Below are 20,044 nucleotides of genomic sequence, written 5' to 3'. Positions count from 1 at the left end.
GCCTCGGCTCCCGCCCAGCCCCTCTGGCCCCTGGCACCTGGTTTCCTCGGCCCTCGGGCACCCGCTCCAGGCGACAAGATGGGAAAAACAGGTCTGGGAAAGGGCCTGCTCAGCACTGCTCGCCAGGCACCGGAGGGCAGAGAGGATGGCTGGGGCCCTCCCTCCATTCCTACAGGTGCGGATGGGGAGACTGCCAGCAAGCGCTGGGCAGCCTGCAGATGCCTGACCTGAGCTGACAGGGAGCTCAGCTCGCCCGCAACCCTGCAGAGCCCATCAAGGAACCAGCACATAGGCCAGGGGCACAGCCAGCCTTTGTGTTCACAGTAAATTACAGACTTGAGGAAGTTAATCACGGAGCTCTGGGTTTATCGGCAGCAAAGTCTGCAATGGTATGAGCAGCTGAGATGAAATGCTCTGGGCAGGCACAGTTTTTGTGGGATCACAGGATGGCTGAGCCATTATGTACCCAGCAAAGCTTTATATGGCTGGGAACTCACTGAGAGGTTGAGTGAACTAGTTCAGAACCTCAGCTTCTGGCTTCCTGTTGCCTCCTGTCACAACTGTAAGGGGTCAGGTTTTCCTCCCTGTTCTGAGGCAAGGGCCATAGTTCAGCTTTCCTTTTTTTTTGGTTCCTAACTTAAGGCAGAACTCAGAAGCAGAAGACACTGCCAGAAGGTCTTCCTCCATCCTGTTGCCGTTTACATGTTTGAAGGAGAAGTCCTTCATCTTCCGAGGACAAAGTAGAAACTGTGACCTCAGTCTTTATCCTGAACTGGATTGCTCACGGTTCTTTGCACAATACCTGGTCTTTTCTCTTGAGGGAGAGGACCCCAAGATAACCCCCAGCTGGCAACCTACATTCACCTTCTCCTCTGATCCTCCAGTAATACACCACTCTGAACACAAAGTACCTCTCTCTACCCCTGCTAGGTTCTCCCCTCTTCCTTCCTCCCCTGTGAGACCTCCCCAGTCCCTAGTGATTCTACAAATGACACTTCTGGCTGCAGCTGTACTTGGGCGGAGTGGGATAAAAGCGCAGATGTAGAATGAACCTGTGCTGTGATAGCAGTCAGGGCTTGTCCAGACATGACAGCTTCCCTGCCCCTTCCCAAGGGAGTGCTCTCAGGAGGGCGGGGAGAGCTCTGTAGCACCTAAGTGGAAAAACTGGCTGAGCTATGCAAGGAGAGGGGATTGCTGGAGAAGGGAAGGGATCTTGTGCTTCAGCCCTCACCAGCTCCCCAAGCAAAATGAGCAGCCAGCAATAGAGCTTCATAGAGGCACCAGATCCTTGTAGTGGAGCAAAGGCAGAACAAAGCAGAGAGACAGGGCACCCGCTGACCCTGAAAGCAGTGCATGGATTCCTTTTTCAATATGCCTTAGCTTTGTGCCGTATGGCTCTGACAACAACAACAGAGATGTGCTATCTTTTACCTCCCTCCCTGGAGTAACACACATTCCCCAAAACACCATACATATCGTCTCTGCTGACAAACACAAAGTTGCCCTAAGAAGCTGGATCTTGTCCCTTCTGTGGCAGACCCCTGCACCGCTTGCTCCAACAACCCTGGCTTGCTCTGTGGCTCCAGTCCCCTGGTGACTCCTATGCCTGCTAATTGCTCTTCCTCAGAAATGAGCTAGGTACTGACGGTATTGTGCAATGTGCTTTACGTGGTTTCCCATGGCAGAAGACCCATCCCAGTCCAAGCAGAAGGGGACACAGAGAAGAAACTTGCCCCCCTCCGGCTCTCAGCTTTCTAGTCACGGGACAAATACGCTGTTCCATGTGTCTGACCCGTCTGCCCTGAGAGAGCAAGGCTGCCATTTAAGGGTTGGGAACCAGTTATTGAGTGAGTCAGTGTCAATCACACAGTTACAGCTCACAGAAACTAGCTCCAGAGCTGAAGGCTCCTGGATGAATCCCAAGAGGGAGTGGAGAGGTGTGTGCAGGTCTTACACCTGACACACAAGGAGAAAAAAATCACAGTTGAAAAAGAGAAGCTAAGGAGGGGAGGAAAGGCACCTGGCAGGCACAGAGGGCAGGCAGGAGAGAGGTAGACCACACTAACTCCCCTAATCCCACTTTATGCTTATAGATGCTCTGATCTCTAGCTCCCTGGAACCTCTCCCATGGCCTACAGCCAGTGTCTGTCTGCATACTCACCTACGCAGCTCCCATCGACTTCCTCAAACCCCACAGCACAGAGGCATCGGCCCATGGGTACCAGCCACTCCCCGTCAGTGCTGCAGTGCATCCTGGGGGGAGAGCCTGCTTCTTCAGCTGCATACTCCACACAGACCCCGGGCACTTCTGTCAGCCCCTCTGAGCCTGCTAGTGTCTCTGGAAAACGGGCCAGGCCGCGCACTGCCTCTGGGCAAGTCTTGTAATACACTCGGACAGACACCATCGCTACACAAGCCCCAGAGTTCTGGAAAGCCAAGTAGAAGCCCCGGCGAGACAGCTTCCCAATGGGGCACACTTCTGTGTTCAGCTGCATGGCTCCCGATTCGATGTCTCTGCTTGTGAAACTTCGATCTGCTGCCACAGTGTTGAGCTAAGTGAAAAAGACAACAGTGTTAACATCTGAGCAGGCAGCAGCAGCTGAGATACCCATGCCTCTCAAACTTCTTTTACACTAAGGCCTTTTAGAGACTGTTTCTAATGCCAGTGCACTGCATGCTTGCTTTGCACATGGAGGAAGCATTAACAACTGGATCTGCATCTTTTCTTGCCTCCATACTTTCCAGCATGTCCTTTCAACTCCTTGGCAGTCATTCACTGGTCTTACATAGTACACTATGTCTGGGTCTCTGATCTCAGAGGTCTTTAGGAACTGCCCCTAAAGGAGCAAATCTCTCTTCTGTGATATTCTTTGTTTGCGAATTGCATGCAGCAAAATCACAACAGTGCTTTTAATTTGACCACTGAATTACAGCCACCTGTTTCTAGGCTGAACTCGATGCAGATCAGATCATCTACAGCAAGGTGATTCTCATGCAGCACTCAACATATTTCAGCACTGTAGGTACTCAGGTGAGAAATGTTTCCACACTTTTACATGCCCACTGCCTCAGCAAACAAAGGATGAGAGAGAGAGAGGGAGATGCTTTCAAGGCCTCGGCAAATGGGAAAGGCCTCTGTGACATTGTGTGATATGGAAAAGCTGGACTGCAGGTGGGGTGTCCTTTCTTCTCAGAGGGAGAGCCTGATAACTGATCCTCTCCACCGCAGGCTCCCCCCCCTCCCATTACATGACACCACCCACTCTGTGTAGTGGGATGGCGGATGAAATGATCTGCACCAAAGCTGCAACTGGCAGTGGGATCTTAAGGCAGCTTTAGGAGTTGTGGAGGTATTGCACAAATTCACCTGGTAGGTGCCACCTGCAGGGGAGGTGGAGGAGCACTGGGGAGGGAGGGGAATCCATTACCAGAGTCCTGCTTGGCCTGTGGTGGCCTGTACCGTTCTTTGTTTTTATCACATGCCACTTAAACTGCAGAGGAAAGGGCAGTAAAATAATTTAGGTCTGTGGCTTCTTTTAGGGCAGAACTGGGTTACTGAAGTTCCTTTACAAAAAACCTGAGGTTCCCCATTCTGCAATTCGAGTGTTTCCATGGCAAAAGGGCACTATGTTGGGGGAAACAGCAGTTAAAATATAGCGGTGCTAAATACTTTCACACAAGGGAGAATTTAATTATAGTGAGTCATCACCTTCAGTTTTAGAAAAAAAAGACCCTGTATCTCATAACAATCAGAGTAAATGATCTCAAAACAATCAGAGAGACCTGAACTGGATTCTGTTCTTCACTTGATCTAATCTTGATTTGTTACCTAAGGCAAGTCAAATTCTTTTGGTCTCTGCTTTATTACTTCTAAAAAGTAATAAACATCTAGCACTGTTATAACCCTTCAGAATCCTTACCTATGTGGTGTCCAGTTAAGTAAGTGCTTACACAGAATGGAGGGCTGATCTCATTTGGAAACTCCTGTGCTTCCTGTGGCAAAGACTGCTCTGAGCATCACAGAGGGCATTGGGAGCAAAGTTTATTCTAAGGACAAGCTTACTACCCATGCCCCTCCCCAGATTCTGGTTCTCTTGGCCTCCTCCAGCCAGCAAGACACACCTAGTTTAAGCTGAAAGATATGACTAATTTACACAGAATGATATGACTCAGTCTTTACCCCCAGCACTACAGACCTTGATGAACAGCGGGCGGCGGAACTGGATCCCAACATCTTGTTCAGACTCCATGTAATAGAGATTGAAGGTCTCTTTGCAGGTCACCACTTCACCTTTGAAGCTCTTGCAGTCCCTCACAGTAAACTTCAGCTCCACGTAAATGCGGGAGGCTGCCTCACCCCGATAAATCCAGTTGGTGCGAAGCCAGTGATCCGTGTCACCCTCGGAAAGCACACTGCAGTCCTGGTACATATAGACCGGGGTACCATTTATCATCTGCTGCACTTCACTCCACTGCTCCCAGGGTAGAAAAAAAACACACATTGTTAGACAGATGTGAGAGACAAGTTTCACTTTAAGTATGACAAAATTTAGCCTAAAAGGTCCATTTTCATATAGCATTCAGGACTCAAAGCCTGGCTAGCTAAAAGGTCTCTCACACTCAGCCAAAGCTGCATCTGGTCTAGAGACCGGTACCTGCCTAAACTCTTTACATAGGGAGCAAAGAGGATACTGTAATTACAATCTGACTTATGACAAATTGAAGGGAACAACAGTGCATGGACCCTTGCACATCCCCTTCATCCCACCTTGGTTCCAATCTGTTTCATACGCTGTCTTATCTTAGGTTGAGGAAAAGACCCACTGCTCCCATGTATTGGCCACTTCTCTCTGCCACAGTTTATATTTAAAGTGTACAGTAGGACATGACAGATCAGGGCTATTATCTGCCCCTGAAAATAATGCACAGCACTTTGGGGTAAGAGAAGAGATGTCCCGACACATTGGGAAGGTCAGCTGCAGAAGGGCTATGCTCAAGCAAGCACTCATTGATTTGGAGTTCACGCTTCTTTAAGTGTGATATTTTGCAAACCCTAATTTAACTATTAAAACTCAGTTGATTTTCCTGACTTTGTACTAGGTTCTGCTTCTTCCCCAGGCAAATAATGGCTGAGAGGAGGACATGGGCCCAGCTGGTTATATGACCTCACTCTTTGTATGAATCCAATAGGGTTTGATATGGATTTTAACATACACCTGTGCTGAATTTTATGCAGTTCTAGGTTTTTTTCCTCACCACAGGTCAGATGATACAAAATACAAAGAATATTCACTTTTGAGTAAGTCACACATGAGAACTGCAAGCTTGGAAAGTAAGGTTTTGTCCACAGGGAAAATAACATAGATCCTTTTGCTACCCGTCATAAGACTGCCTTTCTCATTATGCTTTAAATGTTTAACCAAATTAAATTGAAAAAAGTGCCCACATAGGTATTGGCACAAGTTTAAGCATCTTGGTTTTAAATCACACCCCAGATTAAGATGCAATTTAAACAAGGCCTCAGTCTCTATATTACTCTAGTCTTGTCAAGTCTCATGGGCCGAGCATGAGACTCACATGTTCCTCCAGCACCACCACCACCTCCTGTCCTCAGAGCACAACCCTGCAGCCTCTCTCCTAGCTTCACAGACCAGGTCACTCTGCTAGTGGAATAGAAGACATGGACCCACAGAGTGCCAAAGCAGGCTCTGCTTTTATGCCATGACTTAGAGCGTACCTCCTATGCAGCCCCACTCTGAAACCCACCAGAGTGCTTTCTCCACGCTACCAAGCCCTGCTGACAGCACAGGCTCGTCAAGCCCTCTTGACAGCACAAGCTTGTATCTGGCTGATTTCAGCGATTTGACTAAGTGCATACTAGCAGTCTCCTCCCCGGAAGTTCCGCGGATGGTATATATGTGTCCCTTCTTGTTTCCTTTTTTGCCATGCAATTAATCTCCACTGTTACCCCACCCTCTTAATCTGATCTGACTGGCATCTACCTGCACCACACAGGATTTACACTTATTTCACTTACTGGATGTCAAAGGACTTAGAGAAACAGACTGATCAGCCTCAATCGATCAACCAGAAGGGGCATTCACTTAATCACCCCTTGCAGTATTTCACTGAAAAACTTCTAGAAAATGCCACAGAACTGAATTTACAACACATCCTGGAGTATATTGAAATAGATGAAAAGAACTTAGAAAGGAGAATGAGAGCAAAGTAGCTTTCATAAGAAACTGCCAGTGTTTGGACTGGCTTTTAGAAGCATTTTTCCATGAGTGTCTGCCTCCACCAAACTGATGGGAAATACATAATTGCATTTGAAGGCTGAGAGTTAGACAAGTTTCCATTAGCAGTTTATCCTAAGGCAATGCCACAGACATGTCTCACCAGAAGACATGAGCTGTTGTGATGCATGGCCTGAATATACCACTTTCAAAACTTAAGTGATACAGGACCAGAATTTCATTTTCAATAGTGACAGCTCCAGCAGAAAAATTTCCTTTAAACTCTACTGCTGGAAAAAATCCAACTGCTAACTCCTATATTTCTTAGCTCATCTCAGCCCAGCTTCTTCCAGACTGAGCTCTTCAGGGCAAAGATGCTTAGCACTGACTATTGCACAGTTTCATATGCAGAGTGGTGCAAGGAAATAACAAGGGAGTCAGACTTGGTTTTTCTCGACCCTACTGCTGATGGGTAAAGGAAGTAAAATGAGGATATTATTTATGCTAACAATAGAGAACTATTGTTAAATATGCTTGTGACTTCTTTTCATTATTCAGTGAAGCTTTTAAATTCAAAGTAGTAGAGGAAAACTGTTATATACAACACTTAATGAAAGGGTGATGAGTCCAGAAGTTGCTAGGCAACTGTCTCACATCCTCAGAAAATCTGCTGCAAAATCAAAATGTATGCCTCAGATTTTTAATGTAATGTTCTTAATGAACATGTGTAGTAAAGTCTGGCTCAATCAATATGAATTACTTGGCTCTCCAGTTTGTCTGCTAACGACACTGAATCCACCTCCTTTGATAATATAACTTTCTACTAATTTAATTCCAGAACTGCATCCTTACTCCATTCATCAGTTTGGCCACAGGATGGGAAACATTATTCTAGGAGAAGTGGGGGTCAGCAGGAGTCAGACTTCCTCATTTTAGCAGTGAGTGAACTGTGAATGTATGATGCTACGGAAAACTTTCTGATGAGATTCAGGATCATAGAAAGACTTAGGTTGGAAAGGACCTTTGGAGATCATCTAGTCCAATTCCTGACGCCGAGCAAGCTAAAGAGTTCTGAAACTCTTTAAAATTTTATTCTTTAAAACTCCCTTTAAATTCTTTTAAATATATATATTTTTTTAAGTTTAAACTGTCTTTAAACTAGTCTTTAAACTTTTTAAACCTTTTAGGATTCTTAAAAAGTTGCTAAGAAAACAAAAGCAAATGCATTCAGGAGAGGGCCATAAATTAGAAACGACTCTCTAAAAAGTCTAAGGATGTAGCCATTGGTTTTGAAAACAAAAGGGTGTTCTATAAGTCTCAGGAACCCATATACTAACACAGGCACTTAGTTCCAGAGATTTGTTCTCGAAAGTCTTGGTCTGGTGGTATAATACAGAGCAAAATAATTCCAGCACAGCAATTAGTGTTAAGTGAATGAAAACCTCAAAGCAAAAGTACTATCTTAATAACCTCAGAAACACTGCAAGTTTAGGAAAAAGGAAGGCAACTTTCCTCCCATTGCTAGGTTGGATTCAATATAAAGAAAGCAGTGGTGGGTGGAGACGACCTGTCTTTATGAAGGCCATTCAGAATTACTTGAATGACAATCTGGAAGGGCCAGTAAATATTGTAGTAAACAGTATTGGTTTGCTCTGCCTTGTGAGTAAAGATCCAAAGATAAGATAATATCTGCCTTGATTGACTCTGAACTGATAATACAGTTTGAAGGCTTACTAAGGAAGACTTACTCTGCTTTTTCTATAAATGAGCCTTCTCTAGGTCTGTGTCAAGGAGCCTATCTAGGACAACCTGCGATTCCTCCATCCATCTGTGGATCCTACTCTTCCTAGGATCTGCCATTAAGGTATAAGATGGAAACAAACTGAGACAGTTCATATGTCTTTCTTGGAGCTACTGTCTCAGGCTCTGCAGGCATCAATAAAAGTGATCTCTTTTGGCTTTAGTATTTTTTAAGAAAAAAAAAACCTCATCAAACTTTTTATGGTGACAAATAAAAATTTCATCCTTGCTAATAAAGATGTAGGCTATCAGTGACAGAGGCAGCAGACTGTGACAGTATTGCAAATCCTTAGGCTCAGACTGTAGTCTTGTGGCTGAGCTTGTGGCTCACAACAGTAATGCTGTCTCCATCTCCAGCTTGCCAGGGGCTTGCCCTGCCTCCTTTCAGATAAGAGCCTGCCTGCTGTGACCTATATTTCATTTGTCTTCACATTAGCTTAGCATAGTAGCTTCCAATTTGTGGCCTGCAGACCACTGGGGAAAGGCACAGCGATACTTTTAAGAGACATAGAAGGCAACAACAAGGCAAGCACCTTGCCAATAGGCTTGAAGTTACTAAACTAAGGTGCATACCTCCACTGGTTAAGATAGGAGTTCACATACTGAAAACCAGTAACTTGTTTAACTTTGGGTTAGAGTGCTGGACTAAGATGAAAAGACTAAGTTAGTACAGCCAGCTATAGAGTACCTGTGCTTAGCAAGTGCATATCCCATTTAATTTGCAGCAGAATTCAGAGTACTATTTTAAGCCATGAAATCTCTTCCTGAAGGAAAATCACAGGGCCCCAAAGCAGCAATCCTTTTCAGCACCAATACATCACTGGTGTCCCAAGCCTGAAACCACCTAGCAGAACACACACCACTGACTGGTTTCTGTCTCCTTCCCCTGGCAGCACTTTTGCTTATGGAGTCTCTTTGACTTTTGTATAGTAGCATTTGCATGCTACCATGACCAAAAAACCTTCCTGGAATAGATTCAGAGTTGAAGGCAGTTGTACATTACATGTTTGGCTGTGCTACACTCTTAGCATAGTGCCTCAGAGGAAAGACAGTGACAATAGAGACATCTTGCTAATACCTGCTGTGATATGATGAATGGCTTCTCTTTAGCTAAAATACATCTGACAAAAATCTGTCAGTAGGGAGAGCTAGACCAGCCAGTCAAAAATAGCAGCACCACAGTGGTGTTCTGACAATATTCCAGAATGAAGTTGCTGTGGCCCTTCATTGAAAGTTTCTCAATACTCTTGCAAGTTATTTTGCTGGTGTGGAAGACAATTTACATGACGATGATGAAAGAAGTGTGGTGACATCTAGACACTTAACTTCATGAGTCCTATAACTGCCTTTATTTCTTTGATCTTTCGGCAATGGTCAGGGAAGTTTGATTTCATCACAGCATCATGGAGTCTTTGGAACAACTGAACACAGAATTGATGTTTACTTGTCTGCAGTATCTTTCTGGGTGGGATGATATATTTTTCCCCACAATGATCCATTTATTATTTTCAGGGAGGAGCAACTGCGTTATGCAATTACTTGTCCTTTAGGGCACTAGCACACAGGTCTCCATCCCACCCATCTTCCAATTTAACTTGTACTCAGGTTCTTACAGGAAGATAAGTTGCTCATGTGAGCCACAGAGCTCCAGTGTATTGATTACAGAACCTGTTTATCAAACACAGGTTCTGCTATCTGCTCATTCTCTGAACTATCTGGCCACATTAAGGTCTTGCATGAAAACAGTTCTGGTCACAACAGAGGCTACTAGGTGAAGGAAAATGATAACTCTAGCCTGACATTTCACCTAGATATTTTGGAACACTTGTTTCATATATACATATTTTACTAACACCCACTAACAATATCAATAACTACAAAAAGGTCAGGAGTGGAAAATCAGATGGTGCATCTTAAGAGTTCAGAGTTCATGGTCTAAAGTCAGATTACCAATAAAGCAAATGTTAGCTCTCATGTTATTTTTGCACTACATTGTACATTGTATACGATCCATTGTAAATGGAAGTGATTTTTTTTTCAAGGCAAAGGGCTTTGTGTGGTGTGAGTTATGGTTTTATATGGAGCGTCATGTATACTTCCAGTATTTACAGATAACATGGGAAATGAGTCTGATGGCAATGGGAAATACTTGCATAGGTTCCTTTTAAAGATGAGCAGCAGATCAGGTGGAATTTCACACAGGGACAGAGTAATTGTGCCTTTTCTTTGAGATGATCAAACCTGCCTGGAAAAAAGAAACTGTAGGAGATAGCAGTATGAAAGCCACAGTGAGGAGCTGGCAGGCTCCAGGTCAAGCATAAGGAAGCCAGGAACTAGGACTTAGAAGCAATGGAAATAACCTTCCAAGAAAGGGATCTGAGGGAACAGGCACATTTTTCTGCAAATCTGCCTCTGAGATGGCAAGAATCACGCTTCAAAGCATAAGTCCATACAGCTAGGACACAGCAGACAACAAAAGATATAAAGCCTTTCCTTTCTAACCTTCCTGCCTGCAAGCTCACCAGTATTTTGGTTGGTATTATAATAAAAGTTGTTTTGTTTTTTACTTTAAATAGCCTGTTAGTCTTCTTGGAGGACCTTGCTATCGGCAGACTCATCTCAAAGCTCCATCTGACTTGTGGTGCTTTTGTGTTGATGTTACGGAATTCGGTGAACCTTGTCCACTCTCATTTAACTGCTATAAAAGGCTGAATCAGCTTCCTGAAGCTGCTAAGCAACAGTGCTGTCATCACTGTAGTCCCTGAGCAGCCATGGTGATGCGTGTCATGGTTGTACAGCACCACAGGTCGCTTTGCCCTTCAGGTTGTAACACGGAGTGCACTAGCTGAGATCGCTACTTGGGTCTGTGGCAGTGACTTCATCCTAGGTTGGTGGCTCATGCAATCTGGCCTACGGTACAGGTATTAATTTGCACTTCCTCTCATCTCACTTTTTTTACTCCCCCCTTTCAGCCCTCTGAGTAAAGTGTATCTGCGTATGTATAACATTTTTTTCCTTCTCTCCCAAATCCACACAAAATAACTACTTTTCACTTAACAGAGTATCATCAACAAGTTAACTCCACCAGTCTGCATATCAACAGCAGCAGGGCATGTCAGGATATGACCCTGAAGCCAGAGCTGTGCCCATTTCCAGTTAGCTGTTGACTTTACTAGGCATTTGTCCCTGACTTCTACACAAGAGCTAATCCCCTGAGAGATGATGCCCAAGAGCTGATACTTAAACTGAGAGCAGACAGAGGTACATACGGCTACTTGATTCCAGGATCAGAGGTGATGACATTCCTTTGAATTAGACCTTAAAGGACATGCATTGTCAGCAGTTGTGGGAAGAGATGCAGACACTAAGCATTTCTCATGGTTATTTTTCACACCATCTTTGGATGCTACAAAAAGCTGACTGGCGGAGACTCATTCCAAGTAAGACTATCTAAGATACCAAGAAGTCTGATTAAAAGTGAACTGCCCTGGTTTAATGAAATAGGAGTACTGTGCTGGAATAACTTGCAGGTTGAGGGCTGTGTGGCCTACAACACTATTTCCTTCATGATCAGGCCTATCTGTCTGAGAAGTGGTGGAAACAGAAACCAGCTATCAGCTGTTATTAACATCTGGAACCGCTTAGTGCAGTGGAACACAACCTCGCCTTGCTAGAACCTGAAGGCATGTAAACACTATCATGTGGTCAGTGATACAAAAGTTGCTGACAGATCACAGGTACTTTACCTAGTCTATTACCTAAAGAAAATAATTGAGCAGTGTAAAATTTGTACTATTCCTGGGATTTAATAGGAAAATAGCGGCGTAAAAAAAATATTTGAGCACTGGCTTACTCATATTGCATTCACATAGCTTTAGCAGCTTCTGTGTTCATAATCAGACCTCTTGTGAAACACGGGGTGCAGAACTGCAAAGGAATTACATAATTTCTAGTTCTTCAAGTGTTTTTGGAGCCACAATAGTTGTAGTTAGTGGCTATTTATGAATAGCCTCTGGGACACATTAGGTCACTGGGATTAAATGCACATCCTTGGTCTTGTGTGAAGACTTTGGAAAAGTTGAGCAGATCAGATGCCATGCAGACTGGGAGATGTGGTAGAAAGTTTGATACTGACAGCCACACTTTGAAGGATGTATGGAAGCAAGCAAGAGCATGTAATAGGCAGAAAAAATTATGTGCTCCACCTCACCATGCATAGGAGACTGAGAACAATGGCAGCCTAGAAAGGAGACTCAGTAAAGCATCTGAAAACTTTAATAATACTGTGATCCATGCAGGAATATAATTTGGGAAAAATAAGCTCCATAAACCAGCTACCAGTTGATAACTGAGCATTGCTGAACCTTTGATATCTAATAAATAAGACACAATTTGGCAATTAGTGGCAGCAACAGAGTTTGTGTGATTTCTGCAATAACAGATACCCAATTGAAAAACAAAGTTACTGTTAAAAAGGACTCTTTTACAAGCAAACACCTGTAGAACTGGTAAAGGCATGCATCCCAAGAAAATATACCAGGTAAAAAAGACTAAAGTGTTCAACAGCACAGAGATAGAAAGCCATATTGAGCGGCCCAGTGTACAGCACCCTACAGTAAAAATGGCTGGGAACTTAAGTAGTTACATATACTCGTGAAGGTATGGCTGGATTATGCAAATAATATTCACATGCACAAAAAAGAAATTGGAAATAGTGGGCAAAAGGAAAACTTCAAGATAGGCCCACAAGCTGGGGATGAAATAATCATAGCAACTAAAGACAAATATTAGATTGCCCCATATGTTGTATCATACGCCTACATAAACTGGTGCAGAAAATCCATAGGAATAGGTATTACAGAGCTCAAAACATTAAATCTGGTAAAACTGGGAAAGCCTTTCATGCCTGGGCTAGAAATGCAAGCTCTGAATGCTAACGAACAAACACTGCAAAACTATCACATAAACACAGGAACAATTAGGTGGGAAGGGACCTGTGGGTCTCTCTACTCCAATTCCTTGCTATAGCAAGGCTAACTTGCAAGCCAGGTAGGGTTGCTCAGGGTCTTGTCTGTTAAAAGCAAAATGCAAGAGGATAACATGACTCCACATCACCATCTGTTCAAAGCTGATGCAATTATACTTGAAAGCAAAATAGAGATAAATAACTTTTTATACTGTTGTTTTACAAACTGCCAAGAAGCAGTGCTACAATGCCCAGTAACTGAATTTGTTCATTATAGGATTTGAGAAGTCCTTTTTGGACAGTTTCAGTCATTTTTTAAACCAGTTCAAGTAGCCAGGCTGCTTTTGCAGCATGGGGAGCCTTAATGAAATGTCAGAGCAAGCAAATTCTGGAGTCCTCACACCTTCAAAGTGATCATCATTAGCTCTGTAATGTATGTTGAAAGACAGGAATCTACCACTAGTACTGTAATATGTCTCCCCATGCCCAACTGGTATTGCTATCTCAAAAGTTTAGAGACAAAAAATTTATCAAGGAATTTGTCAGACAATGGGGGCGTGGTAAGGAAGATAAGAAAGTGATTATAGGAACTGCAATGTGCCTTTTTAAGGGCCTAGTTTCCAACAGTATCCTAAAATGAATGAAACCCTTTCTAAACAGCTATTACAAAGCAAGCTAGCACAAAACTTTGGGCAAACAAACTTCTACAGACACTTTACTTAAGTACAGACACTTTCACTTAAAGACTACCTTTAAGCTTAGGCAAGATTTCATTGCCAGTTAATGTACTCTAGGAGTCCAGAAAAATGCTGTCCAAAACTGCCTGATTCAATGCCTGGCGTTCTTAGGCTGTGCATGTGTTAACAGAAGCATTGTCTATACTTGGATACAGACCAAGTCTGGCCATGAAACAATCCCACATGGCAAGCCACCTCATCCATTGTCAGTGGCTAAAAGTGAGGTGAAAACAAAGGTGTAATTCTGCCTCCACAGCATTACCCAATCTCTTCTGAGCTATGCCTCGGAGACTTTGTCCATATAAAGCATGAAAATTCCTCACAGCAAATTCCTCCTCTGTGTGATAAGCATATTGACACAAACTGAGTGTTGGGGACAGTTCTGTTTAACAACTTTATCAACAACCTGGATGAGGGGATTGAGTGTAGCCTCAGCAAGTTTACAGATGACACTAAGTTGGGCAGGAGTGTTGATCTGCTTGAGGGTAGGAAGGCTCTACAGAGCGACCTGGACAGGCTGGATTAATGGGCTGTGGCCAGTTGTATAAGGTTCAACACAGCCAAGTGCCGGGTCCTGCACTTGGGGCACAGCAACCCCACACAACGCTACAGGCTTGGGGAAGACTGGCTGGAAAGCTGCTTGGCAGAAAAAGACCTGAGGGTGTTGGTCAACAGCCATCTGAATGTGAGCCAGCAGTGTGCCCAGGTGGCCAAGAGGGCCAACAGCATCCTGGTTTGTATCAGGAATAGTGCGACCAGCAGGACCAGGGAAGTCATCCTTCCCCTGTACTCAGCACTGGTGAAGCTGCACCTCAAATACTGTGTTCAGTTTGGGGCTCCTTACTACAAGAAGGACATTGAGGCACTGGAGTGTGTCCATAGAAGAGCAACGAAGCTGGTGAGCGGCCTGGAGCACAAGGCTGATGGGGAGCGGCTGAGGGAACTGGGGTTGTTTAGCCTGGAGAAAAGGAGGCTGAGGGGAGACCTTATTGCTCTCTACAACCGCCTGAAAGGAGGTTGTAGCAAGGTGAGTGTTGGTCTCTTTTCCCAAGTAACAAGCGATAGGAAGAGAGGAAGTGGCCTCAAGTTGTGCCAGGGGAGGTTTAGATTGGATATTGGGAAAAATTTCTTTACTGAAAGGGTTATCAGGCGCTGGAACAGGCTGCCCAGGGAAGTGGTTGTGTCCCCATCCCTGGAGGTATTCAAAAGACAGGTAGACAAGGTGCTTAGAGACATGGTTTAGTAGTGGACAGGTACAGTTGGGCTGGATGATCTTAAAGGTCTTTTGCAACCAAATGGTTCTATGATTCTATGGAATCCAGCTTACAGATGGGAGATCTCTGGCATCTGAGGTTAGGTAGAAATAGCAGTGTGGCATGAAATACACCCTTCAACTCTGTATGCAGTACAGCTCAGATGTTTCCAGTCTGTTACTAATTGAGCTAGTCTGTCTATTCAGTATTAATCTCTTTTGTGTCAGAAAATGTTCTGAATTAATCTCAGTTCTCTTTTGAACACATTTACTCCTTCATTTTGGAAGAATGGTTTCAGAAACAGTTGTTCAAAGTTCTGATTCCAACAGAATCATCCATTGTTCCCTTTTTGCTTGTGGCAATTTGTCAGCCTTCCACCTACTAGTTATTGGGAAATGACATAATTAGACAAATCCCTGCAAAAGAGTAGCTCACCAGAAGTCAATGAATCTGTTCTTCATCCTCTGCTAGTTTATCAGTCATCAGTATCCTGATCTATTTAGTTTAGATTGCTTTCAGGCCATGTTTTCCAGCATCTTCTACAATTCCCAGTTGCAACTACTGCATATTAAATACACATATTTTAAAAACCAGAGGCAGCACAAGCTTAAGGGTATGCCAACTCCTAGCAGTGCTGTGAACCTACTGTGCAAAAATCAGATGTTCTGTAATAAAGGTTTTGTCTTCTTTCTATCAGATTATTTTTAGAATGCACTTTTCAGGGTTTTTTTCCAATCTCTTTAAGGCAGACCTCATCCTGAACATGCCTGGAGCCTAGTATTAGGTTAAAATTACCACAGAGGCAGTTGATGGGGACAACAAAAGGAACAATGGGCAAAATATGATCTACATGTATGTCTCACTAGGGCACCTGTTTTGAGTAGGGAATAATAATAATAATAATAATAATAATAACAACAACAACAACAACTAAAACAGCTGTACTAATGAAACAAATGCAGTTATGCCAGTACAGGAGAACTTCACTGTCTGGCTCCAGTTCACCCAGCAAGACTACCAGGAGTAGGAGGAGACTGGGGTGAATTTAAATCAGCCACAGCATATTACAGGGGAAAGTTATGAAAATGAGTTAGGAACAGGCTGAACCCAGGTCTACTTTATAAGCAGGAAGGGTAAAGACTCTTTCTATGTAGGAGAGCTTGGGGCTTGCTAGAAAGATAAGAGCATCCACAAGGAACTGGAATTATGTATTAATATACATCCTTCTAATTACTGCAGCATAGTCCCTGAATTCCCTTTTTCTTGAGCCTGCCTTCCACCTCTCCCACAGTCCGGCTGTTACAAAGGAAACCATCTTCAACAACGCAGGCTGTGATGCTAGGAGGACTGCTCAGCTGTACTTGATGCAAAATAGCTGTACTTGTACAAAAATAGCTGTGAGCTCAGCTGTCTTTTGGGATCCAATTTTGCAGTGGTTTCAGGAGTAGATTTTGAAGCACTTCCATCAACTCAGTTTTAGTCTCATGAAACAAAGGGAAATGCCTCTCTCATTATCAGCTGTGTGGGCCAAACACAGCATTAGGGCTCTGTGTAAAGTCCTAGAACCTTGCAGCCCATCCAGTCGGCCAGATTGCTGCCTCATGAGTTTACAGTTATTTCTTCAGTCAGCTGCTGATTTAAAAAAATTGTAACTGAATCATTCAGTTTAGTACTCAAGAGAAAAAAAGAGAGAACAACCTTAAACAGACAAAGATTCTAAATTCTTAAGAGACTTGGAGACAGAAATACTTCTGCCATGGCTATTTGCCTGGAAAAGGAGACCTAAGATGCATTCGCAACATCTTAGGATGAAAAACAGGGCAATTATTTGATTTTTTTCTTTTTCTCCATTAAGTTTTATTACTACATGGAAACAATGTGTTTCAAGGACATGTTTTATCACTGAGAGCTACTGGAAGTCAATGAAGCATCAGTCCTCAGGCAGCTGGCTAGTGGGTGAGGCTGCAGAGGTGAAGGGGCTGCAAGGGAGAGACACTTACAAAGCATACGATGTCCAGGAGAGGGTGGAGCTGCAGAAGCCCGATTTTGGGAGGAAGGGTGAAATTTCAACTTGAATTATGCTTTTCCATCACTTAGTACTTACAGTGGCTCCCCTTCCTTGAATGTTGTGTACTCACCCCTACTTCTGGAGGGTCTGGAAGCCAGCCCAGTTCACCCTGAGCAGTGCTTGTGTCGAGTAGATCCACTGAACACCAAAAGAAGGGGGGGAAAAAAAAATAAAAATCAGTGACCCAACTCATATGGCCTGTGGACTGGCTTCATCCTCCTTTTGTCACAGAAGGCAAAGCCTGCACTTCCCTCTCAGCCCCTCATCCTTTGTGAGCTTTTACCTTCAAAATGCATGGCTAGAGGAAGGACAGGAAGATACAAAACAGCACAGCTAGTCAGGAGTTAAAAGATTTTCCTCTTGCATGAGACCCCTCTCCCTTTCCCACCCTCCTCTCAAGTAATAACCTCACACATCCTAAAAATGCAATCCTGACAATTTTTTCTGCTTCCTGTGCTGCTCCAAAATGGGAGCAGGAGGCTGAAGCCTATTGAAATGGGAACCCAGCATTAGCAGCTGAACACATCTTTCCTTGGAGTAGGAAGGCAACAGACAGGCAAAATGGATGAAGAGACAGGCAATCAAATAAATAACCAACACAAAAGATCAATCATTGTCGCCTAGAGGTACTGTTCAGTGCTTGAAACACTGTGGGAAAGTACAGAGGCAGCGTGAAATTGTAGAAGGGACTTTCCACCATCACAGTACTGAAAAGCTATGAGATGAGTTAGTTGCTCAAACTGCTGAGCCTTCTACCTCTGACCCAGGCTGTCTACCATCTGATGGAGGCCTAGAAATCGTTTCACTCTCTCCCCCACACAATGGTTTTAGCTGAATGTGGCTCCCAAGGCATAGCAATGCCACCTCTTGCAGAACTGCACGTCATGGTGGTGGTGTTAAGCCTTGGCTCCCGGAGTCAGTGCAACAAAGGAGAAATTCAGCCGTATGTTCATTGTTAGCCCTCAAAGAAATTTGGAAATGTGATCAGAGTTTGCCCTCAAGTCTTGACCGGAAGAGAAATTTTAATGTACCACTTCGTAGGCAAACAGGGAGAAGGGAGAGGAGTTGGAGTAAGTCATACTGCTGGATGCGCAGCTCATGCCTGCCTTTGGGTCTGCCCGTGCTGTCAGAAGAGACTACTGGTTTTGGTGCACCTATCACAGCCCCCGCTTGGGAGCACAGGAAACAGGAAAAATTCCTTGGATTCCCTTTTAGATTCCTGTGGGTGTATTCAGAGGGGTCATTTCTAAATATCTCAGAAAAGAATTTGGGGGTGAAAGGTAGGAGGGGGGAAATATTTAAATGGCATTTAAATAACCAGATTTCCACCCCTCATCTGACTGCTTTACAAATACTGCCTGCCAACTACAAGTAATAAGGTGTAAAGTGCAGATCAGCAAGAGTCCCATGGAATGAGGAAGCAGGCTGTGGGCCCAGAATCAGAGATAAGAGGGATTGCACTGCTGTTCTCACCTCTGCAACACCCTTTCAGGATTGGGAGAAGGGAAAAGCAGGAATCCAGGTTTTGCAAGTTCGCGGCATTCACAGCATGGTCATATGGCAAAATGTTCCTAGCCACAGACTGCCTGTGCAGACAAGGCTCCTCAATCCCTTCCCTTCTGCTCTCAGTCTCTCTATTTGAGATACTGTTCTGGTGGTGTTGGCTGCAAAAAGTCTCAGGGTGAAGTAGCCTGTCCTTCCAGAACGGCCACACAGATAATATCTATCCCACGCACTTCAGGCCTGAAGCAGTGATGTGGAAGTGAAAGGGGCTGCTTGGCAAGTCCTAGCAGAGCAAGGGAAGAGGAACTCAGAAGCAGCTGGGATGGGAACCTGGCACAGCCCATGTGTCAGGCCACTGCTCTGCCAGCATCGACTCCTTCAGCTGCTGAGTGCCCACTGGAAGGGGGCGAAGTCCATTCCCAAGAAGTACCTCTGAAAGTGAAACCCACATCTGGGATTCTCCAAGCAAAGGAAGAATGAGTCAGCAAGACTACAAGAGCACAGGGAATATGAGTACTCTGGGGCCACTAGCTCTTTGGTCCACAGCCTCACTGCTACGAAACTCACGTGGCTGGCCAGCCACATGGGAGGAGGTTGCCCCAAAAAGAAGGAAGACTTCAGATAAGAGAGGACACCAGGGAAATGAGCTGTTCCCAGATAGACGCATTAAGGAAGAGTGGATCACAGACACAGCCCAGATGAGATGGTTCAGATAGGGGAGAAGCTGGCAGAGAAGTCCCCAAGTATTACTGCCAGCTACTGGTCACACACTTACGGAAACCAGAGCCTGTGTGGCGCTACCTTGTATTACTTCTCAGCTAGGCTGGCCGCCTCCACAGTGTCTGCTAGCTGCATCCATGAAGCTGGATCCTTAATATTTGTCAAGAATGCTTTAAAGGAGTGCTCAGAACTCACAGAGTCTGAGATGAGACCATGGCTGAATGGCTGGTTATGACTAAGTCCTCTCGATTGAGAGCCCGGAGCAGCAAAGGAGAGGGCTGTCGTTGGGATGGAAAAGCCCCAACACCTCTCACTGTGCAAAAGAGAGACTAGAAGTCACTGGCAGGAATTAACTGCAGGAGAAGGTAGGGAACAGAACAGAGATTTACGCTTCCTCACATCTCTATTAAAATTCCCATTCCCCAGATGTTTCATAACCACTGTGCAACTGCCAAGATGGAAGAAGAAAAGATCAATACATCTAATAAAAGGGACTAAGCAGAACAGAGAAGGGAAGCACGGGAGTCTTAAGAGAAGAGGTGGAAGAGGAAACTGTAAAGCCCAGCTCCATCTTCAACACTGGGGCAGATGAAGGAGACTGTCTCACCCTCCAAGCCTCCAAAAAACTGGTTGTCCTCTTGCTCACAAGGGTTAACTCCCAGGAGGGCTTCCTGAGGAAACTGCGGGGGTGTTGGCAGGGGGGGAGAAACTTTCTGAGTTTGTGTTTAAACTTGTTATCTGCAACGGTTGTGTTTAAGGCA

General features: G+C 44.5%; 1 protein-coding gene across 1 annotated transcript in view; it reads right to left on the bottom strand.

The window, feature by feature from the left end:
• Nucleotides 1-20,044, bottom strand: part of EPHA1 (EPH receptor A1) — a 35,018-nt gene that overhangs the window by 14,547 nt on the left and 427 nt on the right. The window contains exons 2-4 of the mRNA XM_009639134.2: nt 17,131-17,198; nt 4,197-4,472; nt 2,162-2,552 (exon numbers count right to left, since the gene is read on the bottom strand). Of these exons, the coding sequence (XP_009637429.1) occupies nt 2,162-2,552; nt 4,197-4,472; nt 17,131-17,198 (735 nt within the window). The remainder of the gene's footprint in view (nt 1-2,161; nt 2,553-4,196; nt 4,473-17,130; nt 17,199-20,044) is intronic.

Source organism: Egretta garzetta, unplaced genomic scaffold (genome assembly GCF_000687185.1).
Source record: "Egretta garzetta isolate BGI_Z169 unplaced genomic scaffold, ASM68718v1 scaffold85, whole genome shotgun sequence".
NCBI lineage: Eukaryota > Metazoa > Chordata > Aves > Pelecaniformes > Ardeidae > Egretta > Egretta garzetta.
This window is presented reverse-complemented; position numbering and strand designations above follow the sequence as displayed.